Source organism: Crocodylus porosus, unplaced genomic scaffold (genome assembly GCF_001723895.1).
Source record: "Crocodylus porosus isolate Cpor-Errol unplaced genomic scaffold, CroPor_comp1, whole genome shotgun sequence".
NCBI lineage: Eukaryota > Metazoa > Chordata > Crocodylia > Crocodylidae > Crocodylus > Crocodylus porosus.
In genome coordinates, this window is record NW_017728947.1 from 60,128,022 (window position 1) to 60,139,937 (window position 11,916).

General features: G+C 41.6%; 1 protein-coding gene across 1 annotated transcript in view; it reads left to right on the forward strand.

Moving 5' to 3' along the window:
- Positions 1 to 11,916, forward strand: part of RASGRP1 (RAS guanyl releasing protein 1) — an 87,900-nt gene that overhangs the window by 45,472 nt on the left and 30,512 nt on the right. The window contains exons 3-5 of the mRNA XM_019551805.1: positions 1,249 to 1,311; positions 5,177 to 5,302; positions 6,274 to 6,427. Coding sequence (XP_019407350.1) covers positions 1,249 to 1,311; positions 5,177 to 5,302; positions 6,274 to 6,427 — 343 coding nt within the window. The remainder of the gene's footprint in view (positions 1 to 1,248; positions 1,312 to 5,176; positions 5,303 to 6,273; positions 6,428 to 11,916) is intronic.

Genomic DNA, 11,916 nt, shown 5'->3' on the forward strand with positions numbered 1-11,916 from the left:
TAAGTTCAGGATGATTTCTCCACTGGGAGAATTAAGCAAGTTTAAACTGAAGTGTATTTAGAAAGCTATATGATTGTGTGTGCATGGGGGGGGAGAGGACAATGATATGCCCATGCCTCGCCTCTGCCCCTCACTCCTAAGCCACAACCCCCCCAACTCTGCTGCTGCCTCTCACTCCTGGCTGACTGTACCCCACCCCCCAGTCCTACCAGTGACTCTCACTCCTTATCTGCAGCCCCCTGCCCCCCCAACCCCCACCTGGCCCATGACTCTCACTCCCAACCTGCAGTCTTTGCCCCCCTCCCCCAATCCTGCTGGCGCCCCTCACTCCTGACCTGCTGTCCCGTGCCTGCCCCCACCATGTGCCTCACTCCCGACCTACAGCCCTCTGCTCCCCACAGCCCTTCTGGTGCCCCTCCTGACCCACAGTTCCCTGCTCCCCACAGCCCTGCTGTACATGCAGCTTACGTGTACATGCACACACACACTCTCTCCATCCCTGTTTCTCACTGTCTCTGTCTCTCTTACCTGCTGGGGCACACACCCAGAGCATGTGATCCCCCAACAGCCAATCGCCGCATTGCCCCGCTACTCCCAGACCCAAGCAGCCAAGCTGGAAGTACGAGGAAAAAGCAGAGGCAGAGCAAAAATCTGGACATTTGCTTGCATTTTAAAAATCCACCTAGACAGGGGGCCAAAAAAGAGGACATGTCTGGGAAAACCTGGACGTATGGTAACCCTAATTGCATATAATTTGATCCTGTAAAGCTGTAAGTTGTCCTCATTAGTATAAGAACACAATGCCACACCAAATACAGCCTACCTGCAGAAAAAAGCCCATAATACATATTTTTCTGAACTGATCTTCCATGCCTATAAAATTATTTAGCATATACAGCATAAAAATCAAGTGTTCTCTCTACAATATACCTGTGTTTCTTACCTTGAAAAGATCTCTCTCCAGCAATGAATTTTACTGTAGGCATTTACGTAACTATTCTTTTCACTACTCAGATTTTATCAAATGCATTGGTATTTGTAAAAATCCTATTTCTAATTGTCCTGCACTAATGATTTCAGAAGGTTATAGTTATATATCAAAACCATGATCCAACCTCAGCTGAAGTCACTAGAAGGTTATTCCAATTACTTCTATCAGTGGATATTGGATTAGGCTCCAAGAAACAGCAAGCACATCAAGTTTCAGATCATGGGTAAACTGCCCTGTTTTCCTTAACAGTTCTCCACCTATCTGGATGCTTTAGAAAAGAAATCTTCTGTATTTTCTGTAAAGATATGCTATTTTGTAAGGTAAGGACTTTTCATATAAACAATTTTGCCAATGACATGCTAGCAACAGTTATGCAAGGTGTGCATGTGCTGCCACAAATAGGAATGTATGGCTTTCTATTTCTCAAGCTACCATTCATTAAAGAGGAGTGATTGTATTCTTTAGACTTCCTTAAATGTTTAAACTTTAACAGATTTATGTGTAATGGCCTGGTGAAATTCCATTTAAGTTGATGGATGAATTCAGCTAGTTTTTTATTAAGGCATAATTACTTCAAGCCAAGTGCTTAAAGTATCTGAGTATCTTCATCTTTTGTCAAGATCAGAAGAAGCTGAAGATGCTAAGTACCTAGTCGCTTTGTTCCCATTGTTACTGTGCAGTTTTCTCTTTCTGTGTTCAGTAAAGTTGAATGTTGGCAGTATACCAGTATGAAGAATTCCCCATTGCATTCACTAGGAATTCTATTTAAATTAACACAGTGTGACCATAGGAATTTCTTCTCTTTTCCCATTCATTACATTTAAATGTAATGTTTGATGATTTTGCTTAGGGATATTTTTAATAAAAAGTCAGCATTTGCCAAAAACGATTGCACACAAATTATTATTTTTTAAAAATAATATCTTTTTAAAACGGGGAATGACTGGCAAATGTTGGCTTAACTATGACAATTATATTACCTCAAAAATGGCATATTGCTTCAGTCACATCTTATCTTTCCACATGCAACACCTGTCTTTGCTTAAGCAGAGATGTGTATGTGAATTGTCATGAATGAGTGCACACGTGTTTTGCATGTGCACGCTGAATGCTTCTGGAAATTTACAGTATAATGTTATGTGTAATACTGAAATATTTTCAACTAGCAATCCGACTATCTAATGTAAAAAGCCATATTTCTCCGGAACTATCTCTCATAAGCTATAACTATCCATATGTAACTGTATCATCTGTACAAATCTTGCTTGTTTATGGGTAGCAGTTTTTCAGCAGACTTTTCTAAAGCAAAAACTTGCCTTGGTACAGGGCATTTCCTTCACTGTCAAACTAATTTCAAGAAGCTCTACGTGAGTATGTCTTTAGAATTTGCCAGTATATTAAACAGAATAGAAAAAAAAAGTAATAGCTTAGACCAGGTGTTGGCAACCTATAGCCTGTTACCAGATTTGCCCGCTACTTTGGGGTGTGCTCATTTATTAGGGCTAGGGTCTTGGTAATTCTATCAATGTGCTGCTTGTGTTACTTGTGTTTCTATTATGGAGCTGTATCTTTCCCTTCTGCAAGCCCCCACCCCCCACTGGAGCTATCTTGCAGGACTCAGTTCAGTGGGGCTGGGTTCCTCTAGTCCCCACATCAGTCATACACACAAACACACACAGATTAACGTGACATGCCTGACTTGGCCGGGTTGATCAGCTTGGACAGGCTGACACCCTCATATGCCAAGAATCAGTTCATCAGAGCAATAATAAACTACAGTCAGACACAAGCACACAGTTAAACAGAATACCTCTGAATCTGGCTGGGTGTCCAGATGACATCCTCATGGGCCAGCATTCAGTTCATTAGGGCACGTCTGAGCCAAACTATGTCAATCAGCCTATACAAGCTGATCCTCTTATGTGTTTTGAACTCAGCACGTCCCAATCTTTTAGTCTCTTGATGAGCAGACCCCACAGTATTTCTAGGCTTCACAGGGATCTATAGCTTAGGTAAGAGGGGTGTTGCTACAGAGCAAGTGGGGAAAGAGAAGTAAAGAAGGCAAAAATATACCCAGTTACCACCAGTTTGACTATAAAAGTTATTTATTGCTAAGTAGATGAAATTATATTGACACTAGTAGTGATAGACATGCAAACGAAAAACAAACACAAACAGTCACAGTATACCCTGGTTTCACTAAGTATTTGGGGAAGCTTAGCTCAAGCTTAACTACTACAGTTCAAGTTCAGAAATCTATGCTTAGAGAGAGAGAAGAGAAAAGAGAGAGAGAGCTGGGATCTCACCAGTCCAAGGCACTTGGGCTGCAAAGCTGACAGGTCAAAGTTCTCAGCATGATCCTTGAAGGGAGATGATCTTCCTCCTTCAGCCTCTCCAGAAGAAAGCCAGTGGTGTCAGCACACACTGCTGCTTCTTTTACAGATTTTTATACCCCCAGTTCAGTTTCTTTCAAGCATTCTCAATATTGTAAATCAAATTGTCTTTTCTATTGACAAGGGATTATCTGGGTGGAACATCTCAGGAAACACCTACTTGGGAGCCAGCTTGACATTCCTCTGGATAGCAGATATACTTGATGGGATATCTCCCGGTGTCTTCAGAAACAATAGCTTGTAGCATCAGGGTTTTTGGATTTTTACTTGCTGTGAACAAGCCTCAGCTTAGCATGACTTTTCCAGATCTTACTATAGTCTTTTAACAGACTTAAGGTAATTATTGGAGTGTTCATAACCGGTTGGGGAGAGGACTTCCACCAGTCGTCTCTGGAAAAGTATGACAGCACTTGTGGACAGGGCTCCAACGGGCTGGACGCTGTCGTGAACCCTGTACCATTGTTCAAATGTTGCCCATACCCCCTCTGACTCGATTATTGCCTCAGCATTCCCTAACCCGGCAACCGAGTTGTAGCCGATTTAAGTTTACATAGGCCTCCCATAGTGGGACTGGGGAATGTACAGCCCAAGATGCCCAATAAACTTACTTTTGCTTAGAGGTGTGTGTGGGGGGCAGGAAAAGTCCTTTGTAAATCCAGATTAGAACTGGTCTGCTAAATGCTGAGCTGGGTGTGGGGGTTGATTAACGTTTGGAACACAGCTTACCCATGATGCAGTGCTTCCCTGCTTTGCTGATCCCAGAATTCACTGCAGTCTCTGCTTCAGGTTTTCTGTTCTTTATCTCTCATGTAAATGAATGGTCATCTGTTCCCATCTCAGATGCAAATGAGACCTAGGGCAGTTGTTTCACTTTTGTCACCCTTATCTGGAGGGTTTTAGGTGCGTCTCGCACTGCATCTTAATCAGCTTCTGTGGGGGGGGGGTGATTATTTGTGAGTCGGACAGTCTGTGTTCTGTGTCAGTGTTCCCCAAGAACATGGAGCTGACAGGTAACAAGCCCATGGGCCAGCCTGCAATTTGGTCTATTTTACCAGCAATGTGCTGAACCCTGTTGCAGATTAGCTGTGGGATCAAGCCTTGGTTTTTCATTCCACATTTTACTAGCAACTGGCTAATCCCCTTTGGCAATCCTGGCTCCTGCTCCTGCTCCAGCTCCATCTCCATGGGGGGAGCTGCTCCCACCACACTGTAGTGGTGCTTACTGAATTAGCTACTCTGAAAGATGCAGGAAGAGACCATTTAGAGGACCTTGGGGGTGCAGGGGTGGGGGGCAGGGAGCAAGAAACCAGCCCCTCAGCACAGAGCAGGAACTGGGGCACAGCAGGGGGGTGAGCAGCCCACAGCACCACTGGTTCACAAGGAGTTGCCTATGGTGAGTAAAAAAGGTTGCCATCTCTTGGCATAGATCTTTAGCTTGTATAAATTAGTGTAGCTGCATTGATTTAAGTGGAGCTACTGACTTACACAGCTGAAGATCTAGCTTGATATAAAAAGATTCCAGCACTAAGTCAACTCGCAGCTATTTGTTAGCTAGCTAAAGTATATTTTTACAAAAAAGTAAACCAGAGGTGCTCATATTAATCCTGCATTTGGTGTATGCATTCTGTTGTCCTGAGTGAGATAGAGGAGAGTACTTTGAAGAAGATACTTGCTAACAAGATTTGTAATCTGGAGTGAACAAAATACAAGTAATCAAAGTGTATCTATGTCTTTCAATCTTACTGATGTTGCCACAAAACATTTTTATTATTATGTTTTTCATTTACTAAAGGTATTGGATTACAGAGTTCATGTTCAAAATGGATTCTAAACTAATTAAAACTGTGGAGGAGTTGCAGGAACTGGCGAGAGCTAATGGTGAGGCGTTCCACTGTCATCTACTTGACACAACTCAAATGTGAGTGTTAGAGTTTTAATGTTTGGAAAACAAAACAAAAGTTGTCTCGCTTTCCTAAAACTGACATAACTCTCCACAAGCTAGACCAGAAGAAATCCCCAAAATCTGTATCGGTGACAAGAAGATCTTAGGGTTTACTGTTTAACCTATACAGGGGCTGGTACAGGACCACATTATCCTTAGAGCCTTTTTCAGAACTTGAACTGAATTTAAATCATTGACCTGAATTTAACCCAGTGTTGACCAGGGCAGATTTTACTCTGTGTAAAGAACAGCAAAGATTTGTAGGGGATAAAAGATTTTGAAGCATTCCTTGAAATGGCATGTATGTTACTCAAGTTGGATACTAGTAACAAATGGAAAGATAGCACCAGCTTGTTTCATTTGATTTACCCTCTAATGTCTAAATCTTTTTAGGCACAAGGCACCCCTAGATAGATTTGCAGCACCCCTCAGAAAAAAGCCAGCTTAGTTTTCACTCTTTTTTTCACTACAGAAAAATAGAGCAGTTTTTCTATTTCAGAGAATTCAGAAAGATCACAGCTATGAGTTTCTATTTGAAATCTCCAAGTTTATCTTGTGAATCATGTTAGTAAACCTAACAGTGCTAAAGTTGTGTTGCACCCTTGAAAGGCTCTTAAGGCACCTCAGGGTGCCATGGTACCCTGGTTGAGAATCATTGATCTAAATTGTGAGTGTGAGTGCATTTTAAGTAAAGGACTTATCTTGTCAAGAATAGATCCTAGGGTGCCCTTAAAAATAGGGTGAATGTGATCAGTCCTTTATGCAGTTCTCTTCCAAAAAAAAAAGTTTTCCCATTTTTTGTGAATCAGAAACAGCATCAAGTCTGCTTTAAGTGTAAGTTGCAGTAAGTCATACAAATAAGGTAACCAGTTTCAGGGAAAAATTAAAATTGATGTTGTTAAAGCAACCTCCATTTTACTATTTTATTACTTTTTTTTTTTAAAAAGAAATTCTCAGGATTGGTCCCGGAAGCTGACACAGCGAGTAAAGCCCAACACCAGCAAGAAACGGAAAGTCTCTCTTCTTTTTGATCATCTAGAGCCAGAAGAATTGTCAGACCACCTCACCTACCTTGAATTTAAGGCTTTCCGAAGAATATCAGTAAGTTATGAGCACTTGGTTGGTAGGGCATAAGGGCATTTATATTCTGTTGTAGTGATGTCTAGAAGCATGGGCCCTGAGCAGCAGCTGTGGGTCAAAAAGAGCATTAGTCAAGAGGTTGCCAGGTGGGAAGAAGGGATCAAAATACTGACCTGAATTCTGGAGGGATGGTCAAATAAATGGGGAGGGGGAAGATAATTTTGACCTTTTTAATAGCCAGCAAACAGGAAAGTGCGGGGGAAGGAGAGAGTAAGGAATATGTAATCTCCTGTCATGCAAAACAGTATTTATGCAGAGACAAAATATTTGGAGTGATGGAAGAACAGAGCAGTGGAAGAGCTAGACCATTTTTTCTCAGCTCCTGTAAGATCTTAGCTGTCACCACAGAGAACCATGCCACACTTCTGCACCATGGAAAAAGAGCTTCTGAATGGCTTTACAACCCATTAAATGTTGACCTGTCATTTGTTTTGAACAGGCTTATTGGTACTATAGTTGCCCACTTTTCTATTTCTAGCAAGGAGGTGTTGGGAATACAGCAACGGTTCGCAACATTAAATTCTGGTATGGTTCATATGTGAGATACTAGAGTGCATGGCAAGACCAGAAATACAAAATGACAGCACAGAAGTAGGGTGCTGCATTCAATCTACTCCATGATCCCCAGGAAGTTATACCGTATTGCTTTGAAAGATGATATGATGAGGTGCATATCCAGAAGAACTAATAGACTCTTTTGAATGGTTGCAGTAGTTTCAATTTTGCAGTTAAGGGGATTATGAACATATTGTAGCAGATTTCACATGGTTCATTTTAAGGGCCTGGTACTTGATTCCTCTCATGTACAATAGAATCAGAGACGTAGGGCTGGAAGAGCCTTCCATAGGTCATCTAGTCCAATCCTCTACCCAAAGCAGGATCATCCCTATCCAAACCATCCCATACAAATCAGAAACCTTGCAGCAAAACTATACAGTCAACCCTGACACAACAAGACACAGAAACCTAACCTGCCACAGGTAAAGCAGGGGGACCACAGCAGCCAATGTACTGCTGTTGTAAAGGTTGTTAACATGTGCTCACAAGATCCCAGGAAGAGGGTCATGCCTCCTGCTATAGATGAAGGCAAAAACTCTCATAGTCCTACCAATCTGACCATGGGGTAAAATTCCTTCCTCACCCCAAATATAATAACTGGTCTGACCCTAACTGGAAGGGTAAGAACCCCTAGGCTGAGACCTCTGGCTTTAAGTCCTAGTAGAAATATACATAGAATAATAGAAAACTAGGTTTGGAAGGGACCTCAGGAGGCTATCTAGTCCAAGCCCCTGCTCAAGGCATAGCCATCCCCAACTATACCATCCTAGCCAAGGCTTTATCTACCCAAGTTTTAAAAACCTCTAAAGATGGAAATTCCACAACCTGTCTGGGTAATCTGTTTCACTGCTTTGTTACCCTCCTAATGAGACTGTTTTTCCTAATATCTAACCTAAACTTCCCTTGCTGCAACTTGAGAACATTGCTCCTTGTTCTGTCCTCTGTCACCACTGAGAACAGTTTAGCTCCATCCTCTTTTGAACCATCCTTCAGGTAGTTGAAGGCTTCTATTAAATCCCCTTTTAGTCTTCTTTTCTCCAGACTAAATAATCCCTGCTCCCTCAGCCTCTCCTCATAACTCATTTGCCCCAGCCCCCTAACAATTTTGGTTGCCTGCTGCTGGACTCTCTCCAATTTGTCCACATCCTTTCTGTAATGGGATCCTAAAACTGGACACAGTACTCCAGAAGTAGCCTCACCAATGCTGAATAGAGGGGGATAATCACGTCACTTAATCTGCTGGCAGCAGTCCTACTGATACAGCCCAGTATGCTGTTAGCTTTCTTTGCAACAAGGGCACATTGTTGGCTCATATTCAGCTTATTGTCCACTGTAACCCCCAGGTCCTTTTCTGCAGAGCTGCTGCTTAGCCAGTCAGTTCCTAGTCTGTACCACTGCATGGGATTGTTCCATCCTAAGTGCAGGACTTTGCACTTCTCCTTATTGAACTTCATGAGATTTCTTTTGGTTCAGTCCTCCAATTTGTGTAGGTCTGTCTGCATCCTAACCCTACCCTCCAGCATATGTACTACTCCACCTAGGTTGGTGCCATTTTCCACAGTGACACATCCCAGTGAAATTTCCCAGCCTTCTCTGCAGCCAACACCTGTGGAACTGAAGTCATGCATTTATGCACATGCTACTACCTTCAGGCAATGATAATACTTAATATTTATTTAATAGTTAATGTTTTCCAGAGTTCTGTGCAAACTTAATTAATGATTAATGGGCATAACAAGTATTATGCACAGTCAGTCTTGCTTTCTTCATTATATACAGGTAATTACTTAGCAGTGGGATGCTGACCTCTGTATATTTTACTAGTGATAAACTAGGACCAAAATTTAGTTTACTGGAATCTTGGACAGGGTTGGGGATTATTATCCATGAAATAGAATATCTGTTTAGCTCCTTACAGAACATGCTTTTGAAACATGAAGCCTAAATTTTTCTAACAGTGACTAAATTAAGAGATTGTTTGACTGTGGTGTCCAAAAAACCCTATGTGGGTCCAAAAAAAAAAAATCACAAAATAATTCCTGGTCCCAGGACTGTTCCTGCATTGTATAATAAAAAAGTAATTCGGTAAAATACAAAGCCAGTCCTGGGACAAAAGCCAACACAAAGGGCTGCCTCCTCAAAGGGGAGTGCCCCAGCACCTAAGCTGGAGATCCTTAACCAGAGTTCCCAAGGCGCCCTAGGGTGCCCTGAGACCCTTTTGAGTGCCACACAACATTAGCGCTGTTAAATGTGAAGACATGATTCGTAAGATAAACCCAAGTTGAAAGCCATAATATTAAAAATATTCTGACCTCTTGGGAAAAAAGTTTAAAATTAAAACCAGAATTTTCTGAGGGCTGCTTTGAGTTTAGAAAAAGTTGAAAACCATTGAAATAAGATGGAGTCATACTCTTTAACCCAGTGAATCTTGAATTCTTATCTGCACAGGGGCACAGCTCCACAAGAGTGGTGCAGAGTGGCTAATAGGTTAGATAACATTTTGTCCCACATTATAGAAAAACATGCTGGGTTTTTTTTATTTTTAGAGAATGTGCTGATGATAAAAACTGATTGATCTTATTCATTATTACAGTGAAACCCAACATGAAACAATAATTATAATTAGTTATATAATTTGGATAATTTTTCATCATCTAGAGTGGCTGCTCAGGTTCCACATTATTGCCAAATCTGGCTTTGGTTCAAAATTCAAACAATGGATATAAGTACATGTAATATGTACTATGTAATCTCATAGACAACTCTGCTCATTAGTGTTAATATTTCTTCTTCAGTTTAACAAGGGGAAAAATGCAAGGATGTCTGTTGTCATCTGTACTTTTTGAACCCTTAATAGCTCTTATTAAACTAAACAAATAGGTTAAAAGAAGGTAGAATGTGAGGAATGTGCAGAAACCTGATGATGTACAACTTTTTCTTCTTGGTCTATCCCTTCCAGCCCACTCTAACAAACTAATGAGAGGAATTCATTATCCACTCTCATTATAAACTAATTCTTTTTAATAAGATTTATTTTGGAGGCTGTGGACACAAGCCTTCCATCACATGATTTCTCCTTTGGACTTCTTCAGGTGAGGTAGATACTTGAGTATTAAAGTTGACTTCAAATGTTAAGAAATCGCCAAACATTGACTCAAAATAGGAAGTCATTTTAATGAATATCCCCTTGTCTTGGTGGACAGCCTTGATGACCATTCTTTATTGGTTGTTGTACAGTAAGGGCACGCTGTAACACATTAGACCATTTTCTGGTTAAATTAAATAAAACTCTCACAAGTCACAAGGGGAAAAAAGCCTTATAAGCCTGGTTCCAATATAACTTGCATTAGGTTTGCAGTGACTTCATTGGAGTTTTTTCTGCTTTATACCACTGCAAGTGAGGTCAGAATCATGCCTTGATATGGACCTTTGAAATAAGTCTTAAGTTTTTTAAAGAAAAGCTATAGGACCAAGGGCTGAATTGGACCTTTCCTGAGGTTTGGAGTCAATCAATCCATTAAGCCACAGGAGATATGGTAAGCATATCCAAGCCCCTAGTACCTATGGGTGCAGACAGAAATGCAGCTCCCTGCTGAAAGTGAGAATGCTTTGCAGGAAGTGCTCTGAGTTGCAAGGATCCCCTGGAGTAAACAGAAGTTCACTGTTGGTTTGAGGGGGAAGGAAATCTAGCTGTTGGCTGCCAGCCTGCAGCCCATTTCCCCTAGCAATGGCCCCTCCTCCCTCCAAGCCTGTTACTGTTTTCAGAAGTAGAGAGAGGAAAGAGGGTGGAGGGAGCTTGTTTTAGAGGATCCCCAGTCTTTACTGATGTGTGAGGTGGGTGAATTGGATCCCCCCACCTTCTCCAGTATACCCACCCACCTTTTGGTGGGGGCTGAAAGCCTCCCAGACCAAACTCCCTCCACTCCCTTTCCCCCTTCCCATTTTGGAAACAGCTCAGAGGTTGGCAGGCAGGCAGACAGCAGTTATAGAAGACTCTTGTGTTTTGAAACATCTTCATCTGAACCCAATTAGCCATTTTTTAAATGGTCTGCAGCTGCGCACTTGTATTTGGTCATGGCTATAGACCACTTTCTGTGGCTAGATAGTGCAAAAATTTCCACTTCTGTCTGTACCCTGTATTTTTTATAGAAGAATTTGGGGCATTTGAGAGAAGACTCAAAGCAAGACAGACTCCTGTCAACAATTTGTAATGCAGAACTAAAGCCCTTGTCTGTCTCTTGACCCTTGTTTCCTTCCTCATCTGTCTTGGAGACCTGACTGACTTCCAGGACCACTCCTCTTTCTTTCATGTATTCACTTGTGGATGTGGGTCAGACACAAGAGACTTTGGCTCAGCCACCTATTCCAAGATAAAGTAAATTAAGCTTTAGCATACAGGGCTTCTGCCTCTTGGGAGGGTTGACATAAACAGCAATCACACCACTATTTCTGTTTCTCTTTGTTTTATGTGCCTCCCCATCCCTAGTGACAATAGTTCTCATCTCCCTCTCTCCCTTTCTGTTTCTGAAAACTAGCCTATGGACAGATATAATTTTTAACTAGTTGCAAAGAGGGTGTTGCCACTTGGAAACTCACATTAACTGGTACAGTGCAACTGATACATGGATGATCATACAACTGATACAGTGCAACAGGATACAGAGGATCATGCCATTCAGTTTATGGCATGATGGGGACCAGACATAGTTATTACATATCTTTTGTTTTATGACACCATTCATTGAACAAAAGTGTAGCCAGGTTAGATAAATCTCTGTCACTTTCACCTTGAATGAAACACGGAGCATGCAGATGTAACAGTGTTACTGTGAAACAGCTTATACCAGTACCGTTCTATATTACCATATTTTCTTGCATACCACCACCATGGC